At 35.1% G+C, this 22156-nt stretch overlaps 1 protein-coding gene across 1 annotated transcript in view; it reads right to left on the minus strand.

Moving 5' to 3' along the window:
* The window catches only part of LOC150107422 (transcription initiation factor TFIID subunit 1-like), a 960372-nt gene that overhangs the window by 830141 nt on the left and 108075 nt on the right, over window positions 1–22156 (minus strand). The window contains exon 7 of the mRNA XM_090391850.1: window positions 13876–14082. Coding sequence (XP_090247976.1) covers window positions 13876–14082 — 207 coding nt within the window. The remainder of the gene's footprint in view (window positions 1–13875; window positions 14083–22156) is intronic.

The raw sequence follows: 22156 nt of genomic DNA on the forward strand, positions 1-22156 counted from the left end.
AAATAATTACATACACACACACACACACACAGAAACTAATTTCATACTTTCTGGTTGAAATTTTTACCAATTGCATATGTTACATATAATGCAAAAGTCTGGTATAAACATAAATGTTTTGTTAGCCATTAAAGGTAAGTTTTATCTCAGTAATATCCCAACATGTGTGCAACTTTTTTTTCCAAACTGTCTGAATATTTTTCTTCTTTTTCCTATCATGGATTTTAGGCCAAGTGGCCTGTTCCAGTCTCATGCCATCACTTTGAACAAGAAGAAGAAGAATTGGAAGACCAATTCTTCTTCTTCTTTCCATTAATTTTATACTGTATAGTATTTTTGGCAGTATGCTGTTGTCCATTCAAATTAAATGTTGTAACCATATATTTTTTTTATATTTACTTATATAGTGGTTAATTTGTTTTATATTTAGGGATTGTAAAATTTCTTCATTTGTTTTATGGTCCCATTTGGTATATCCAGCTGTTTTTCTCAGAAATTTCATTTCTTGTGGTTGAATCCATTTTTTGTTCTTCATTTTTATGGTCCATGTTTCACTTCCATATAATACTTTTTTAACTGAATATTTTTAATTGAAGTAATACTAAATATATTATAAAGTGGAAAAAAAATCTCCTTTAGCAGCTGTAGGGTATCTGCTATTTAGCAATATCAGATTATCTTACATTATTATTTTTTTATTTTTTAGCAACAGACAATTTTGAATAAGTGAATAAATAAAAATTTCTGATAACAAGAAAACAAGATGCATATTTCTTGTTATCAGAAATTTCTTTACTAATGTTACATATAACAGAAATCTTTGTATAGTTACAGCCCATCGCAAATGGTTTGAATGCCATATTTATTTGTAAAAAGGTCTCATCTACAGTTTTTTTTATTATTATTTTTTTATTTCTGTGACGTAAACTTAAAGATATAAAGAGAAGAATATATTGAACTTCTCAACAATGTTTTCACACCATTAAAGCACTGCAGTGTTGTTTACAACATGCAACCTTCATCTCATGCCATGTTGCTTACTGTGTCAGGCAGTAGTGCACTTGTGTGAAGATTGTACTTCTGAATAGGAAGTTGAAAGAGAGAAGGAATAACCGAAAAGCTGTTGTGTTGATTAGAACAGGGACAACATTCTGAAAAGTTGGAAGTTTAGATAGTTTAAAGGAATTCTCAAGTCAAAAAGGTACAAAAGAGTGTTAAGAGGTGAAACAAATAGTTATCCAGATTAACAAATGAATTTCTATCAAAGGAAGCTAAGTTGTAGTTACATAAAAGTGATAGTTTCTCCTGAAGTAACAGACAGTTTCTTTTGATATGTTATGCAACAAATGTGCTGTAAATCTGAAAGAGATGAATTCTTTTTGTGTTCAAGGAAAAGGAAAATGTTTCCACAAGGAAAAAGGAACTTTGAAATTATCTTTATATTTCAAGAAACTGATATTGCAGAGAAGATATGAAAGAAGAAAGATGTTCATCCAGCTCAAAGATCAGATACAACTGCCAATTTTAAAACTTCATATTTAAGTAAGGATTTTATGCAGGCATTTGCAGATACGTACAGAAATAATGGCTTAACAAACATCTGGAAAGGCTTATGTGTTCGTCATACGTGTTGATTAATTTTTAACGCCACAGATGAGAACACCGACTGATAAGAAAATAGCTATCTATTAACTTATTGCTGATATTTTGAGAGTGTTCTATCTAGCATCTTCAGAGCACAAAAACAGTTTGTCACAGTATGTGAGACAACAACAATCCGGTATAACCATGGGACTGGTTTGAACAAGTGTAACGTACAACACACAACACAAAAAACTAAAGTCCTAATTAGGCACCATCTACATTGAAAAAATAGAGAGAGAGAGAGAGAAAGAAAGCAGGTATTAATAAGGTCTTAAGATGACTGCCTCCCAAATCTTTGGCAAATTTATACAGCCATACTTCTTTAGGTTTGGAGTATGTTTCAAGGCTTCTGTTGATTCCAAGAACAATCTCTCTGACTTATAAAAGCTTCTGTGCAGTACTTTTGTTTTTTCCCAATTGATCCTGTGCTCAGGGGTATCCACGGCATTGTCTGTTAGACCCTGACTTCTGTTAGATCCTAAATGAAGGAATCTTGGAAAGAAATCATTCATTTGGAATCTAATATATAAAACTTGCTGACAAAGAGAAATACCTGCACATCAGCTGTAATTAAAAGTGAAACTTCTTCACTTTATGTAAAATTTGCATTCTTTATTTCAAGTGCCTTATATTTAAGCTGATGTGATTATATTAAGATTTCATTTTTAAGTATGTCTAAAAAGAGAGATAATCTGATTTAAATTTAAGCCTCACTTAAGCTAGGTAAAATTTACTGTGAGTCATCTAAAAAGTTGCTAAGTAATAATTCCTGGAATGCATAAAGCTACACGTGTACAGCGAAACGCTAGCGGCTATAGCTTACTCGGAAAATTACATTACCATGTATTCTGTGAATCCAAGTATAACAGCGTCATAAAAGCGAAGGATGAATCCAAAGGGGTGAAAAGATAAGGGCCATGTGCAAAAAGGGGACTGAGAAAAGAGGGCACTCTATAGAAGAATAGAAGGGGTTGAGCCCATATCGGACGATTCTCTCTGGTCGTAACGTTTTCCTGTTTTGGTGGTTCGGAAGTTAGCGGGCAGTTTCGCGTATGGGGGGATGAAGTCTGTGATAAGATGTCGAACTGCGAGCATTCTTAAAATGAAGTAGGATTCTATGCAAAGCTGAAGGTAAAAATTCCAGTCCTAGCAAAATCAAGCCATCGCTGAAGAAAAGTCCTCTCGAGTTGTTCCTGAAATGCAGAGATTTGAGTCCATTTTCGGCAGAAGGAATGAAGATAGCGTAACCCCTACGTTGGCGTATGGACAGCCAATAGATGAGAAGTATCCAAACATATGTGTGTGCAGAACGACGCGGAAAAAGCTCGGTAAGGTGCAATTACTCTAATTTTGTGTGAAAGTTCATTAGAAGAGAGAAGATTGTTTACGAATGTTAAATTAAGAACTGTATTGTAAAGAACTCTGTGGACAGTCTCTATTTAGAAAGTTAACCTCCTTTGAGAGTAAGAAGAATTGTTTGGAAGAGATCTTTTGTAATTTTGTATGTGACAGGATTAACTTGATGTGATAAGAACAGTAGAATTTAGTATCTCAGTAACATTAGAATGTTCGTCAGTTTTCTCTTGCAAATAATACTACTGAAAGGTATTTAGCTTAACTTCATATCATTTGCTATCTATCCCAACATGCAGTTTAGCATGCTTTATAAGATTTAATTAATTTAGAAAGTGTTAACCTCTTAATTTGAGTTTTATTTAGTATTGAGCATAATTGAGTGTATGAATTTTGTATTGTGTTTTAGATATTCCAATAAACATGTCATATGTACCTGAACCTGAGTCATAGTCATGGCTGATTACAATTCCAACTTACCACTTATAAAAATAGAACCTATTTTGGCGGGAAGGATTTACAGAGTGAATATAATAATAGATTTAGGTCACGACTGCAATAATCTAAATCTATACGGCAGTTTAAGTAAGATATTGTGTAAGTAATCTTCAGACTCTAGTATTGTCTCCCTGAGAAAGGATCTTTTCTGCTATAGGATACTGGCTGGCACAGCAAAATATAAATTTGCCAATATCCTAGATATAAGAGTAAGATTAAAGTAAGTGAACAAAGAGAATAAATCACAAAAGATAAATAATTAACAATAGAGCAGCCGGTAGGATTTTGACTGTATAAGGTTTTAGGTAAGAAAGGATAGATTTAAGTAAACAACTAATTAAGCATAAATCAGATAGGAACATTGATATAACACTTGCCATATTGATAGTGCCAGATGTATTTTTTATGTTCACTAAGATTGATATCCACAGCTCTTCCTGTCTGCCCATAGTTTAATCTAGTTTAAATATAGTTTAATAAGCTCAATCACACAAACAGGGCACTTCATAGACTCCTGGATGTGATAAAGAGGGGATTCTATCCTTCGGTGAACGGATGAGAGTTGCTAATTTGACACACGGTTTAAATATGGTGCATAATTGATGTTTATTGCACATGCTAGATATCTTTTCATATGTGCCTTGAATGTATGAGATGGTGACAGTTTTGTTATACTCTTATGTGGTAGACAATGGATGGGGGGATTTCTGGGGGAGCATTTTGTATTTTGTCTATCTTATGGGGATTACAGCCATATGGAGATTATAGTCCCACATACAAACTTGCTAGACATTTTGGCTAAGCTACTAGCCACTCTCACAAACAATTCTCCCTCCTTTTGTTAAAAATTCTGTCCATCTAGAATGTATTTTAGAAAACCATGCTTTAAAAAGTTCAGACATAACTGAGTTTTGATATCACCTCACTGTTCACAAATGCACCGTTAATTGAAACCCTTGATTTACTAAAATCACACTCTTTCCCTCTGATATACTTGAACTATTTACATTCACAGTACATGCAGGTTATTTTACATGGAAAGGGAAAATATACAAACAATTAGATGGGATGGCAATGGGCTCCCCCCCCCCTTAGCCAACTTCTACAAAGAACACTTAGAAAAGCTAGCCATCAATACAGCCACTCTCAAACCAAGGCTTTGGCTACGCTATGTTGATGATGAGCTTGCTATTTGGCCACATGGCCCAGACACATTGGATACATTCTTAGCACATTTAAATAGCAAAAGCCCAAAAATCTACTTTACAATAGAACTGGAAGTTAATGACTGTCTGTCCTTCCTGGATACACTAACCACACATCTTCCAGGTGGTTCCTTACTATTTTCGGTATGCAGAAAACTCACACATACAGGGAGATATTTACCCATATGATCACACCATCACACCATCTCAACGGTATGGTATCCTAAAAACGCTACCCCACAGAGCTAGAGCAATTTCTCCAATGACAGGCTCTCACTGCTAAACTCACTCACTTACATCACACCTTCTTAGCCATTGGCTATAATCCCCATAAGATAGACAAAATACTAAATGCTTCCCAGAAATCCCCCCGTTGTCTACCACAGAAGACTATAACAAAACTGTCACCATCTAATACATTCAAGGCACATATGAAAAGATATCTAGCATGCTCAATAAACATCAACTATGCCCAGAATTTAAACCATATGTCAAATTAGCAGCTCTCATCCGTTCACCCAAGGATAGAATCCCCTCTTTATCATACCCAGGAGTCTATGGAGTGCCCTGTTCATGTGATCGAGCTTACTATGGTCAGACAGGAAGAACTGTGGACACCCATCTCAGTGAAGATCAAAAATACATCTGACACTAACAATATGACAAGTCAGGTCACGCAGACAATGCCTTGGATACCCCTGAGCACAGAATCAATTGGAAAAAAACAAAAGTGCTGCACAGAAGTTTTTATAAGTCAGAGAGATTGTTCTTAGAATCAACAGAAGCCTTGAAACATACTCCAAACCTAAACAAGTATGGCTGTACAAATTTGCCAAAGATTTGGGAGGCAGTCATCTTAAGACCTAATTAATACTTGCTTGCTTTCTCTCTCTTTTTTTTTTTTTTTTTTTTCATTGTAGATGGTACCTAATTACTAATTAGGACTTCAGTCTTTTGTGTTGTACGTTACAATTGTTCAAACTAGTCCCATGGTTATACCGGATTGTTGTTGTCTCACGTACTGTGAACAAGCTGTTTTTGTGCTCTGAAGATGCTGGATAGAATACCAGCAAAATATCAGCAATAAGTTAATAAAGTTATTTTCTTATCAGTCTGTGTGCTCTCTATACCGTTAAAAATTAATCAACATCCTGACTTAACAGTTGGAGATTTCTGGAAGTCCTATAACACTTATTAAGCTACACAAATCATTGCACAATCATAGGAGAAGATTACACAAAATTGTATTAATTTGGTTTGGGAAAAATTTATCCAGTTTGTGCATGGCTTAGGAAAGGATGAAATTTTTGAAGAGTAAAAAAAAAATAGTAAGGTTTACAGAACATCTAGTATCAGAAGTTGATAAACATAATATCGAAGAATTGATTTGGGATGAATTACCAAATGAAGACCTCACTGAATTAGAAGCAAAAACTCTGGAACCAGAGGAGGAACCTAGACAATTTTAGAAGAAAGAGATGACAATTGCATTCCATTAGATTTTAGCAGGAATGGCGACTGGAGAAGACAGATCCTAATGCCTCGCAGGTTTAAAAGTCCAAAGAGAAATAGACGATGCTTAGCCTGTTACCATTTATGATGAAAAGAAAGAAGCCAAAGCCAATGTTTAGCTCCATCTCCAGATAATTTCAAAAGGAATAACGAACAAAAAAATGTTATATTTAGATAGCAGAAACCAAATTAAACATTTTTTCTATTTTCTCATACTATTTATTATTATTATTATTACAATAGACCTCCAGGGAGTCAGGAACTCATTGAGAGAGGCCAAATACTACACGCTTTGTTTTGGATAGGGAGGATATGTGAATGAATATTTTTTGATCTATTGTGGGTAATAGCTATTGTCTAAGAAGGTATTGGGTATATGGTTAAGTTCACTAGTGAGAACATCATCTTAGAGCAAATCAGTTTCTCTCTCAACCAAAGTTCTTATAATTATTATTATTATTATTAAGAGAGACCTCCAAGAAGTCAGGGACTCATTGAGCGAGGCCACATACTGCATGCACCAGCTATCATACTTATTCAATTCATCCACACTGCTTGCACACACAACATCCAATGGCAATCCATTCCAATCACACACCACCCTAAGAGAGAAAAATTTAGACCTCATCCCTCTTCTTAGTGGCATTCATTTTCAGCTTCCAAGGATGCGCACATGCCCTTTTCCCCTTCCCCCATAAAATGAAAGATTCCATCAATTGAAATCCTGTATGATCCTTCAGAAGTTTATAAGTCTAAATCATATCATTCCTCCTCTTCCTGTTTGCTAGTTTGCAGTTTGTCTGCAGTTTGCAAATTCTCAATCTCTCTTCACAATAAGTATTCCACAATCCTGATATCATTTTTAATACTCTCCTTTGCATTCTCTCCACTATATCAGAATCACAATGGAACCTAGACCTGAGCACAATAGTCCAAGTGAGGTAAAGAGGTAAAATGACATCCTTATCTTTACATGTGAAAGTTTGTTTCAGAATTGCAATTATCTTTTGAGTTGTATTTGTTTGCAATATTTCCTACATGACCCTGAACTTCAACTTGCTATCTACTGACACTTCAAAATCCCTAGCCTGATCAGTTTCTTTTAGTATAATCCTACCAGTATAATAAGACATTGGATATCTAATCAAGCAAAAATATGTGACTTTGCATTTACTGATATTGAACTGATACCCATTTTCCCATGCCCACAATTCCAGTCTATTCAAATCATCCTTTGAATCATCAATAAACATATCGCCTGTCAAATCAATCCCAATATCATTAATGGACAGATTAAATAACAGAGGACCATGGACTGATCCTTGTGGTACACCACTAGTTGCCTTTAACCCCCCATCCCTAGTGTACCACTTTTTGATATGTCATTCAGCCATCCTCTTATCCACACTAATATTTTACAATCCAAACCAATATTCTCCGATTTATGCAATAGTTTTCGATGCTGTATTCTGTCAATGCATTAGCAAAATCCAAAAGTATCATGGTGTATCCATTCTCCTTGTCCAGTTCAATGGTAACGTTATTATTGAATGTTAGCAGGATGCTAAAGCATAACCTGCCCTTAGTAAGCTCATGCTGTTCATTGCAAAGTAAACATTCACTATCAACCCATTTTGGAATGCGAGCCCTAACCAATTTTTCTAAATTGGTTATCTAGTATCTCAGGAGTGGTGATCTTCATCACCACTCCTGAGATACTGATTGGTCGATAGTTGGATACATCAGTCTTTGCACCATCCTTGTGCAATGGAAATACCACACATTCTTTCCATTCCTGCAGAATCTTCAATGTTCTGAGACTCAAATTATATAGTCTGTTCAAAGGAATAGCCAGTTCAGCTAACTCTTTTAACACCCTTGCTGATATCCCATCAGTCCCTATTGCTGAATTGTTATTCAGTTTGAACACAGCTCTAATACCGCCTCTTCATACTTCTGAGTTTCTTCATTCAGTGAAGAAGTAGTAGTGAACTCAATAATGTATGCAGCAAATTGATAGCTATTAGCAAAATCAGCACTCATTAGTTGAACAACCTGTTCTGCATCTGTCGGCCTCACACCATTATTCATTCATATTCATTCTCTCTTTTACTTACAGAATTGATAGAATTCTTGTGGGTTGTCTTCAGCTTGCCAGTTTCTTTTCATTCTCAGGTTTGGCTTTCAGTTCAACAGTTGTGACTCTTCTGGCCTGCTGCTTATAATTTTAATAACAGACATCATTCTTATGCACATGGTATTCCTTCCACGTCATCTGTTTCTTATGAATCTCTTGATTAATATGATTACGCATCCATTTGATTCCTACCCTATTTATTCTTCAAACTCTTGGAACACATTCCAATATTGCATCATTTAAGTATTTTTTAAACACTTCCCATGCACTGTCGATATTCCTACCATCTATCGACCGATACCATTTCACTGAACTCGATATACTCCTCGGTTGATCAGAGTGCTACCCGCTTGGTAGTTCAGCATGTAGTTTTTTCTGAATGGAACATTCATAAACTTAGTCATTTCCCAAATGATTACAGCATGATCACTGTCACCAACCAGAGGCATAATAGTAACATCTTTAACTGAAATACCCTCTGACACTATAATCAAATGTAACATTCTTTGAATTGTAGTACCTTCTGTCACATGCTGCTTGAGGAAGTTGTCTCGCAACAGCTCAATAAATTCAGTTTTCTTCTTCATCAAGAGATTTTACTGCTATCCAATCAATATTTGGATAGTCTCCCATAATGATTACTCTTTTTGTGCCCCATCATCTCTGTTTGGTGATGTATTTCTTCACCATTAGCAATCAATCTACCAGCTTTATAACAACATCTTTACATAACAACAGCTTTATAATAACAATATTTATAACAATCGACTTTGTTAGATTCCACCTCAAATCAGATGGCTTCCAATTCACTGCTACATGAAATGCTGTTACTAGACTACAATCATAGGTCTCAACAGAAATTGGATTCAAGTCATCCGATATGATTAGCAGAATGCCCCCCTCCTCTCCCATCCTTCCTGAACATACTGTACCTTTTACACCAATACCAGTTAGTATGTCTGATTCTGACAGCCAGATCTCACTAATGCTTACAATCTGAGTTCCTAACATATCGACTAAGGCAACAAGCTCCACTCCTATATTTGTGATACTCGTAGAATTCATATATAGACATCATAACCTACTTGCATGTTCTTTTGTGTACTCTTGTATGCAGTCTGCATGACACAGTTGGACAACTTGCAAATCTCTATTCTTCTCTAGTGCCCCATATATGTAGACAACTTTGCACACATTTGATGTGTCCAAACTGAACAAACACAAAGACAAAATTGTTCTCTCTCGTAATCATTTCCATGATAATGTCCCTTCCCGTCATTATCACAATTATATAACAGTGCCACTCTTACATTATATTCTCACCATTCCTCCCATTATAATTTAGTTTCCTTCACTCTCTGCGTTAGGTCTCATACCAGTTTTTGGTTTCTCATGACTCCTGATACCAAATGCATTCAGGTGTGTAGGACGTCCCTCTTATACAAATCTAATCTTCCCTCAAACTCACTCCACACATCGAAAAACTCACATTCATTCCTTCTACAGTCTACACATTGAATCGTTTGCCATCATAGCCATTCTTCTTCTTCTTAATTCATTTTTATCATATTGTGGTAATATACTTACTATTTTTACTTTCTCACTCTTCATTCTTGCCTGTTCCAATAACCCTTTCATGTCCCCCCCCTCTCACAATGAACTTATCACTAGTTAAGTTGCTAGTACTCAGGAATACATATCCATACTTGAAGTAGAAAAAAAGCCATCAAAGGCTTGAAATGTGGAAAGGCAGCAGGAGTAAATGATATTCAACCAGAAATGCTGAAGTATGGTGGTATAAAAGTCTCACAGTAGCTGCACTGCATAGTTCAGAAGGCTTGGACAGAGGGGCGAATTCCTGATGATTGGAGTAGAGCTCTAATAGTACCCATATATAAAAAGGGAAATAAAACTGAATGTGAGAATTACAGAGGTAATTCCCTACTGAGTTATCCTGGCAAGATTTATGCCAGTATACTTGAGAAACAGTTGAGAAGAATTGTGGAAGAAAAGCTTGGTGAAGAACAAGCTGGATTCAGGCCAAATAGAGGCTGTCAGGATCAGATCTTCACTTTGAGACAAATAGTTGAGAAAGCATGGGAATATAACAAAGATCTGTATTTAAGTTTTGTCGATCTGGAAAAGGCATATGACAAGATGCCAAGAGAGAAGCTATTCAATACGCTACAGTTATATGGTGTCAATGGGGCATTATATTAAGCAATACTTAGCCTTTATTTGAGTTGCAAATTAGCAGTTAGAATTGAAGGAAGTACAGGAAGATGGTTTAATGTTAAATCTGGTGTGAGACAAGGATGTAAATTATCCCCCTCTGTTATTCATTATCTATATGGATCACATTATGAAGGAAAGTGGTATTAAACATGGTATCAGAATTGGAGATGTTAATGTCAGCTCTTTGCTTTATGCGGACGATGTTATACTTCTAAATAAATCTGCTACAAGCCTGCAAGATTCCTGACTAAATTGAATAACTGTTGTAATAGATATGGCATGAAGGTCAGCAATAAAAAGACAAAGAAAATGAAAACAGGTAGAATCAATGAAAATGTCAACTGTGTTGTGAACGGAGAATCATTGGAACAAGTAAAACATTTCAGCTAATTAGGCACAATTTTTACTGAAGATGGTAAATTAAATATGGAAATAGACAACAGAATCAACAAAGCCAGTATAGTAGTAAGTCGATTTAATAAATTTATATGGAACAAGAGAGAAATTAGCCAAAACACATCAAATTTGCTGTATACAAGACAGTATTCAAGTCAATTTTAACTTATGGATCTGAGAGCTGGGCCAGAAGTAAAACACTTGACCAAAGACTAGAAACCACAGATATGAGAGTCCTGAGAAAGATTAGAGGTGTGAACAGATGGCATCAACGGCAATATCATATTAAAAATGAGGATATTAGGAAAGAACTTGACATTGTCAGCATCCAGGAATGCGTTAGCAGAGCTAATCTCAGGTGGTATGGTTACTTAAACAGAATGGGCGAGGAAAGATTAAAGAAAATTGGCAGGAAAACAACCCAGAGGAAGACCACGATATAGGTGGATTGATATGGTACAAAGTGCCTTAGATGATAGAAATATAAGATCTGATAATGTTGGAGTCTTGACAAGTAACAGACTGATTTGGAGGAAAATTGTAGATAGGAACTTAGTGATGATGTAGGTTTTTCATGTAGTACTATCATATCCTGTACACCCCTTGAAGGTACAAGTCAGGAATTTGATGATGAAGTTGTTAGTACCTACTAAATTATGATCTTGTTTAATTTTCTTTTCTGTTTTTGAATTGCTTGCATTATATTTTTAATTTTTGCTCCAGGAAAACTTCAAGTTATAGCTGCTCATCAAACAATGTTTTATGATAGAGTCACAATACCAAATAACATCCTTCTTTTTACAAACAACATTATTTACCTGGTTTTCATTACTTACTGACTTACCTGATTCCATGCTTTGTTGTTTCTTATTGTACTGCTTAATTTTCTTTTTCTCCCTATGTTCATTCAAATGCCTCTCAACTTCCTGTAATTCTCACATTGTCTCTCTGATAATCTGCTTTAATTCTGCATAAATGTTGCATTAATAATTACATATTGAAATTCAGTTTTGTGAATTCTGTGAATGAAACTAACATGTTAATGTATTACTGCATGTACTGTAAATACATAACCAATAAAGTATGATTAACAGTGGAGATGGGTTAAATCTGATTGCGTAAATTGTTTTGTTATATAGAGTTTATGGAATATAACTCTTACGCAAGTCACAGTCTGCCCAAATATACAGGTAGGAGTCAGTTGATAACAGGAAGGTTCGTCTTCTTAAAAATCTTCATTCTTTTCAAATTCCTAATAAGATCATTTGTTTTTCCTGTTTTTCACAGTGGTAAACTTCTCTAATTTAGAAAAATATATCTGACAATAATTCTGTACCCCACCTCACTAACTGTTGATGTTGAAAATACTGTGCTGCAGCCTTTTTGCATGAGACTGAAGAATGACCATCATTTCTTTCTTATTATATGACAGACTAGGTGGACTGCCATTTACTACGAGTGGAGATCTCCATAAATGGGCACCTATGGCATTGTTATATATTTAATGATGTTTTCTAAGACAGAGACCCCATTATGAAAAGACATTATCCTATTAATGTTATTCATCTCAAGATGGATGTATATTAGTCAAAAAAATATATAGTTGCATGGTGATGAGCATTCATTCTAATAAACTATGGAGACAACCACTGATGTTTACTTTAACATTTAACTTTAACAAGTGGTTGTAAACATCAGTGGTTGTAAACCACTGCTGTTTACAACCACTGATAATTATCTGATGTTTTCACCTTCTTATCAAAGTCATCATTTGGAGTATAAATGCATTTTCAAAGAGCCAAGCTATGTTGCAATATACACAATATCTAAAGTCGTCCTAATATGGTCAACACTTTTTCAACCAGAAATGAGGTCAGTAGTGTTAATAGCCAGCCCAATTAGCATGACTTTAGCATACTATATGTATTGTAACATTGCTTACCTCTTTGTGTGTCTGTGTATATATACACTCCAGGATAATGACTTTCATATGAAGCTCAAAGTGTAGGGTAATTATTTTGGTTTAAATTGAAGTTATTACTATAACAAGGTAGCTGTCTCCATAATTTATCAGAATGAAAAATAATTTTAAGTAATATAATTGCTGCACCCTCAAAATCCCACTAAAATAGCAACAGGCATTCCTCAGACCATCCTCTAAGGATGTCTCAAAACACACACACTCACAGCAAGGAAAATACTGTAGTCATGGACTTGGTCAATAACTTTAATTCCAAAGTACAATTTGTAAGTTGCTTTTTTTTAAATCAAAGATATAGAAATTTTGTTTTCTGACAATAAAACATTTTCATATATTTATGGAGCTATTATTAAAAAAAAAAAAATTCCAAACCTTTGACAAAATTACATATCTCACATGTATAGAGTCACTTAAGGATCAAGGTTGACAACTATGAAATATTATTCACGACTTCAATTTTTTTTAAGTTCTGTTTGTGTGGGATGGTTATTCACCATGCTATGTGAAATGTCATTTTCACCATGTATGGTGAAAATGACTGTTGGTAAACAATGGTGAATAATGACTGTTGATAAACATTTACTGACCTGTATTTACTGACTTGCAAAATGCTAACAAGCACCAGCAGAGCTAAGAGTCTGATGCCAAGATTAAAAAAATAAAAATAATAAAGTGTTAAAACTAAAAAACATATGATAATCGCTCAAATCTAATGAACATAACATTATAATAAATATTGCTATGCATGAGAAAACAGGAAAGTAGTGCTTTCCATAATAACTGGAGGTCACTTGAAGCAACTATGAGTTTAAACTGAAAAATAAATAGCAAAGGTAGCAAAAATAGAAGCTACACAATTAGAAATTTTAATAACTTATGGTGTTCTAGGGGCAAGTACTAGGTTAAAGTGCTACAACTAAAATGATACACAGAAGTTTTACCTCTTTCAACTTAAAACCATAATCAAATCCATCTCCTGTCTCAGGAACATTCAGCATATCATACCACAGTTGAGCTGGGCCATAACGCCATTCTGCTACATGTGGAGACTGATCCGTAGGCTTAGAAAACTCATTTTTATTGTTCGCAGATTGCAATTCTTCTGGTTGCATAAGTCTTAACTGCAAAATTCATAATTTCCATTTTCATTTTCAAGCTCTAAAAAGATATTTGTGTACATATACCTTTCTTTCTTTCTTTCGTTCTCTCTTTTTCACTCACTCACCCCCCGACCTCCACACACACACGCACACACACACACTTATTAAATAAGTAATAACTCTTATACTGTTATTCTCTAATAAATTTCTCTATGCAATGTGAATCTATTAATTACCTAAATATAAAAATAAATACTAGTAATTTACTGGCTTCTCAAGACTACACAAAATAAAGGCAGTACCGTAGACAGGGTGTAGCATAGAGGTAGCCTGCCTCACGGTATGGAGCAAAATATTGGCACTTCTCAGTACTGAGCCTTAAATTAAACAGCCTGGTCAGAGAAAGTGCTAATTCCCTTGCACATTCTCATGACATATAGGCTGACATACCATCTAATCCTTATTTCAATTCAACATCTCTTCTTCCATCAATCAATGCCATGTGGCACTGCAATATCACCACTTCAATGATATGCACACTTGCAAAATGATCACTCACTACCATCATCACTTTATAAAGTCATCCTTCTAGAGCCAATTCTTCATTTTACTTGCCATATAGCGAAAGAACACTTCAGAATTTCCTTTGGTCTCATCAGTTAGCTTCCTCTCATAATTAGCTTTGGCCATCCTTATCATACAGATTATGCTTCTTGCTTGTGCCTTGTACTGGTCATTGGTATGTTGATCACATTTTTTCTTTATATTCCTTTCACAACTTTTTCTTTTTAAGCAGCTGCTAAAGTTCTAAAGTATTAAAGATGCTATTCCTCCATTTAACTCCTAACTGATTTATCTCCTGATTCTGGATATATAGTCTTTCTTCAAACATCCACTGACCATCTCCCATTCACTGCCAACATCTCTCTCACAAACTTCTTATGTCATGGCACTGATGCAAACTATTGCCTCAGCTTGTCATAACTGCATGTTTTTTAAATGCCTAATCTTCTTCATTAGGCTGTGAATGTGAGTTACTGAGAAGGCCAAGTATATACCAATAAAATCTTTGAAAGTTTTAAACCATCAATTCTCTTTTGTCATGAACTGTTCTTTATACTTCCTTCCATACCAAATTTAATGAAATAATTAGATTCCTTCCAGATCAGTACTGTGTGATGTTGCCAGTGCATTATTATTATGTAACACCTCGAAGGAGTCCAAAGACTCGTCAAGGGAGGGCACCCACTCCACAGCTCTCCATTTCCACCACTCAATCCACTACAGCAAACCACAACTACCATCATCTACACCAATGCCATCTATTTGCACCACCACCACCACTAGTATTTTCACAGACAATTACAAACATCCATACCCATGGCAGGATTTGAACCCAGAGCCTTTTGGCTGAAGAATGGATACACTAACCACTTGGCCAACCAGGCTAGCAGGATTACACAGTGTTCATGTTCTTTCTTTCTGATTATGTGTACAAAAGAGTGCAGAAAAGATTAGTAAGAAAATGATCTATAGAGAAGTAACCAAATCTCGTGTAGAAGTTTCTAAACCACTCCTTATGCTATGTATTTTAGCAATCTGTGTACCTAGTGATTGTACCATCTTTGTTTTCAATAGCAATGATATGTGTTTGTCCTGTGGTCATGCTCCTTCTTAAGATTTTCATATTTTAGTTTTTCTCTATTGTTTCTTTGATTTTTTGTGTGTTTCTGTATATTCTATATTTGGAAAAACCTACAAAAACAAAAATAATTTACACAAAAATATATATTTAGGCTATATATATTGAAGAAACTCGATCACATCAGTTTTTCCAAACCTCTGAAAATGTCTATCGACATTTTCAGAGCATATGATATTGGTACAAATGCTTTCTTATCCAAGTTACATCATGTTGTCTGCCTTCAGCTTTTTGAAATTGAGTTGTTGGTTTCCTCTATGGTCATTCACTGCCTATCGTGCAGAATAGCTTCCTCTTTCTTCAAATTTCCCAAGCAATGCTGAAGTAACTCCCCAGACCTGGACTCTGTGCTTTCCCTTCCCCAATACCTTCTTTTTCTTTATGTACAATAATGATTCTATTACAAATCTCTAATCATAACCATACTTTGATGATGACAGTACACACCATTCCTCCTCCCCTTCATTCAATAAACCTTCCAATGTTCCAACTCTTCAAGCCCTTCCAAAAACCAAAGTTTTAAATAGTGAACTCCTTAATATTCTCCAGTTGGATGAGGTTAATCAATAAACTTCAATGCCAACAAAACGAAGTCATGTCTTATTTCCCATAAGAAAATTCTCATTTCTTCCATTACTTTTAATGATAATCTGATCTCTGGTCAAAATCAGATTTCACCACCTGGGCTGGCTTACTCAATTCTTACCCTTTCTTGGCACAAACTGAACACCCATGTAGCTGGCTCAGATCCAAAAAAACTTTGGTGTCCTCTTCTATTCAAGACACTACTTTTCATCTGTACAATTTCTAACTATATGTGTGAGTGGATTTTTTGCTGATGCTATTAGCAATCCACTTAACGTGTTCACGTCAGGGCAATAGTAACTCACTTGTCGCAAACCTAACCATCTGGAAAAATGTGCGAAATTACTGCCAATTTTGTTCCTGCATGTCATCGGACACTTTGCCTTTCATGATGGGTTCTTCAATTGTAACTAATCCTGCATTGTGGTGGGGATAGATGAAACAATAATATATTAAAAAAATATATTTAAAGATAACGATATATTTGATTATTAGTTACTATAGTTGATTTGCTAAAAGATGTAAAGAATAGCAGATATAAGGAACAGAAAGAATAAGCGTGAATAAAAATACTTTCGGGACTGTAAAATGGATTATGAATAATTTACATCTGTGTTATTATATCTGTGATTGTGTTATAAATATCTGGGGTCAGAGTGAAGAATACGTGATCCAATAAACTATATACTTTCATATTTGCATTTATGATGGCCATAATTGAAAAAACTTATGAACAGATGGAAAGGGATTTGTTTGCAAAATATAAATCACTAATAAGAAGCAGCAACTTTATGCATTGCTGACTCAGTAAATAACTATTGGGAGGGGCTTATCCTATGATCTAATAATGCTCATCAGGTGATTCATGTGGATGTGGTAGGCAGTGATGCACTCAAGATTTAATCTTGTGGGGAGGAGCACTCAAGATTTAGGGGACGGGGTGAGTTGAGTAGACGATTTGAGAATACATACTATGCATTGCATATGACCTATGACTGAGCATCTGCAGTGACTGCCAATACATGATACCCATGATCTCCTCTGGCCCAGCTCAGGAAAAAAGAAGCTCAGTCCACCTGAGCACTACTTCATTTGCCTTGCGTTCACAGCGGCTGTGATTCCTGAGAGCTATAGGATATTCCCATCTTATGTGACCGTTAATTCATAAGTAGTATAGAAAAAGAAGACACAACAAAACATAAATAAAAAAATGTATTTCGATTAAAAAAAAGATTTTTGAAAAATTTTCTAGTGTTTTTTCCCCTTTTTCTTTGGGGAGGGGGGATAGGGCCCCTTTCCCCCCCCCCCTTCAGCAACTGCAGAAATCTGTCCTTGCACTTGCATTCTTTATTCTCCAGTTTGTATACATATAATTCTTCGACCAGTACAAATATTTCGGGAACATATTATCCTCATAAGCAATAGGATTCCAAAAAATTTCTTCATTTCTTCTTTGGATATGGGAAATGGGAATTCATTTTTTGGAATTCCCATGTTTACCTGAAGTTTCAAAATCCTGAGTTGTAGATAAGCACTAATCTGCATATCTGTTAATTTCTATTAATATAAATTCCATCTAGTCATTGGTTAGAAATGCAGAGTACATTGCAGATGGATTTTCCGCATCAAGTGGTAACTCATCTTCTATACTGTACTCCTGAACAGTACTGCCATGCTACTTACCGATTCCATTTGTTTGAAAGATAAAATTCAGAAACCTTGCATTGTGAAATATCTTCTTCGTCAGATGAGAAACTGCTCCATAAATGCAATACCTGATTGAAATCATCTGAATTATTTACTACATCTTCGAAAATTTGAACCTCATGAGGGGAAGTTTTTTTCCTTTTTGACAGCAGCTCAGGAAATTCATCACTAGAACATGTGGATTTCCCACATATGTTTAAAGTTTGTTGGCTTTCATGAGATGCATTATTTTTATAAAATATAGAAGGATTCAATTTCTGTTAAGAACAGATACATTTTTTACTCCCTAAGTGTATACTGTACATAGTGAACAACATGCCCTTCCCAACAGACACTATACTTCAGACGCAAGAAAAACAAATAGTTTTATTGTATCACTGAATAAGGTACACAGACATTTGCAGTCTATGCAATATATTCGTCAACAAATAGTGCAATTAGAAACAACTGGGATAAAAACAACACTACCTAATGAAACACGTCTCCTCCCACAGAAACTATGTTGCATAGACTCAAGCAAAACCATTTGTTGTATCACCAAACACAGTATCTAACTAAAAACAATTATTCTAACATTTGTCAAAACTTTCAATTACATGAAATAAGTGTTTGTTCGATTGCATTTTAAATTTTTAATGTCATTAAGACAGATCACAAATGCTATCTTCAAATAAAATTCTACTGAAAGAGTTGCAACTAAGATGGTATATAACTTTGTGTCAGTTGAGCCTACCCGCCATGGAAGCGGCACACAAATAATAATAAGAAGTCCCATCGGTACGATAAACGTGTGAAACACTTCCCAACTCCAGTCACTTTCTCACAGACACTATTTCTCCATTATATCTTTTCCACATCTATTTTTGCAAAGGCTGCCTCACTAAACTGGTCACCACCATTCCTCCCCTTCCTTCTACACAAGTAAAAGCACAAGCAGTTTTTCTAGTTAATATCTCTACACAGCTGTCTGAAGCTTATTAAACATATTTGACATCCTCCTTCTCCTTCCCTCATTCCATTTTTCACTAGGACTGCATCGACATGTTCAAGAAACATATCAATAGATCACCACTTTTTGCACATGAAATAACTTCACAACTGGGCTACTTGTATATAGAGGCCAATGAATTCACATCAATCGCCTTAGTATTCCATAATGCAAGGCAGGTATTCTTATCGATATGTATAATGCTATGCATTATGGGAAGGGCCACTACCCAAGACCAGTTTTGATCTATATTGAGGGCTCATCAGTGGGAACATACTTGTATATGAGACATGTATGAGTTCTGCATTACTTCAATCTTGGTAACAATGCAACCAACTCTTCTGGGTCTGGCTCCCACTGATGAGACCTCAATAAAGGTCAAAGCTGGTATGGATAGTGGCCCTTCACATAATGCACAGCATTATACATGTCCATAAGAATATCTGCCTTGCATTATGGGATACTAAAGCAATTGATGTGAAGTCATTAGAATCTACATGCAAGTAGTCCAGTCATGAAGTTACTTCATGCACAAACTTTGTTTGCTTACAATTGGATAAAGGATGAAACCAAGAATATAATTTCTTTGCATTATTAATTTATAGTATAACCAAGTGAAAAAAGTTTCAACACCTATCTCTAATCCAGAGTATTTTTGTAATAAGATGCAACACCTTCTGACTACTTGTATATGGGACATATAAGAATCTCCATAGCTCAGTCAATTCCCATCCATGATGTGAGGAACCTTTATCTGGTCTCTTTTGACTAAAGGTGAGTTAGCTAGTCTCACATGAAAGTAGAGGGTTTCTTCACCCAGAAACTTGAGTGTTTTTGTCCCTCAGAACAGGCAAACTGGCCCTGTGAACACAAAGGAGTGACAGCTATGAATCATTAAGACAATATGTGGAAGAGATAGGGCACTCACTACATGTCGTTATGTCTGTAGTTAAGCATGAGTCACATCATGGTAGTCAACCTCCTAGATGGGAGATGGCACATGAATGGGATATGGGACATTTATGACTTCTACATTACTTCAACCTTGGTATCTTTGCTGGATCTGGCTCCCACTGAGGAGACCACAATAAAGATCAAAACCAGTCTGTGTAGTGGTCCTTCCCATAATGCATAGCATTATACATGTCCATTAAGATATGAGCCTTGCATTATGGGCTACTAAAGGCAACTGATGCGAAGTCATTACCTGTTATATACAAGTAGCCCAGTCATGAAGTTACTTCATGCACAAACTTGGTGTGCTTATACTTGGTTAAAGGATGAAAGCAAGAATATAATTTCTGGGCATCTTTAATTTATAGTATAACCAAGTGAAAAAACTTTAAGATCTTCACCATTTGTTTTGATATTGGAATAATGTGAGTTGGCATAATAATAACAAACTATTAAAACAGATAACTCACATGAAAACTTATTTGTAAAAATTCTACTTAAGTTTCATAAGTAGCTTCAATACAGAATTACAGAACAGCAATCAAATAATAAAAGAAAATTCTAAAAAGTACCAACTTAACTATGAAAACTAATTAAAAAAGGTCAATAATTTCCTAACTAAAAAAAAAATATATAAAGTTACAAAAGATTTGCATATTTAAAAAGTGCTATCTCCCATAAAGAGGAAAGATGAAGACCATTGTATCTGTTTAAGTTAACGCAATGGAATAAATAATTTTTCACACATTTCTTTATAAAGATGTTCTATGAGGAATTTACTATTATGAAGGATTTTTGTGTTCTTTCAATGAACTCTATGTTTAGTGGAGAGAGCATGTTCAGCAAGTCCAGACTGTTCAGGGTCGTGATATTTAATATAAGACTTATATTCTTCAAGACAAATAAATGCATATATTCAAGTTTGTAATTACTAAAATAAAGAGCCAAAAGGCTTCAGTTCAGCAATGCAAAATTACATAATATCCACTTTGCTTATGTAATTTTACATTGCTGAACAACATTATTTCAAACTAAATGTGGAAACTATGAAAGTTTCGTTAAGTTGACCACAGTGCTTGCAGGAATACATTCCTCAGCATTCACGAGTTGCCTTAGTGTGGACTACTTAAAAGACATGGGAGCTGCCCAAGCATTTATATATTCGTCTTTTATTAGTCCATTTTGATAAGGTTTCACTGGCCTGTCAGCTGTTTCGAACTGGTTGGTTCTTTTCACAGACCAGAGAACTTTAGAGAGCAAAAACTCTTTTTTCAGTACTAAGGAACTTGAAATGTTAGAAAATGTATTTTTTGTAAGAGAACTCTCAGTTCAGTACAACCGTCCCCAAAGAATGCAACCTTCAGTTCTTAACAAAAAATAATGTAAACTGATTCCTCCTTTCTTATTGCCCTCTTACCCCCCCACACACACAGAGCACTGATATGGAACAGATCTTGCAGCCATTCATATGTGGGTGAGATGTGTATGTGTATATATATATATATATATATATATAAATTCCTTCTCTCCTCCTAATCATTTCCTCACACACACAGATGTCTGACAAAAAAAAAAAAAAAAAAAAAAAAAAAACCACCCTACTAACATGCAGACTAAGAGAGAATCGATATACCACTTCCAAAGCAATATGTCACACTATTAAAAGAAGAAAAAAAAAAACTTAGAATTAAAAAATATTCATTAAATACCAGGTACAAACTATCTATGCATCAGTCGTTAGAACTTATCTGTTCTTCAAAAAAGTTAAATATACCCATGATCAGTAGTAGTAATGTACAGATCAACATGTATGTGGCAAAAATTTAAAGCTTTTTTTTTACTGGCTGTCAACAATTGGCAGCACTGTCAGACGAATAACGATGTGGTATGTTGAAGTGACTCGTGCTCTTTCCATCAGTAGGGTAAACCCATCATTATCATCATCATATTCCTGACATATACACTCAGGGGATGTACAGGATCTTATGATAAATTTAGTACATGAAAAGTTACATCATTACTAGCTACCTATTAATAATTTTATTCCAGATTAGCCTATTATCTGTCAACATTCCAATATCAGATCTTATATTTGTCTTTTAAGGCACTTTTGACTGCATCAATCCAGCTACACCATAGTCTTCCTCCGAGTTTTTTTC

Source organism: Typopeltis vanoorti, chromosome 4 (assembly GCF_054136105.1).
Source record: "Typopeltis vanoorti isolate ZY-2024b chromosome 4, IOZ_Tvanoo_1.0, whole genome shotgun sequence".
In the NCBI taxonomy this organism is placed as follows: domain Eukaryota; kingdom Metazoa; phylum Arthropoda; class Arachnida; order Uropygi; family Thelyphonidae; genus Typopeltis; species Typopeltis vanoorti.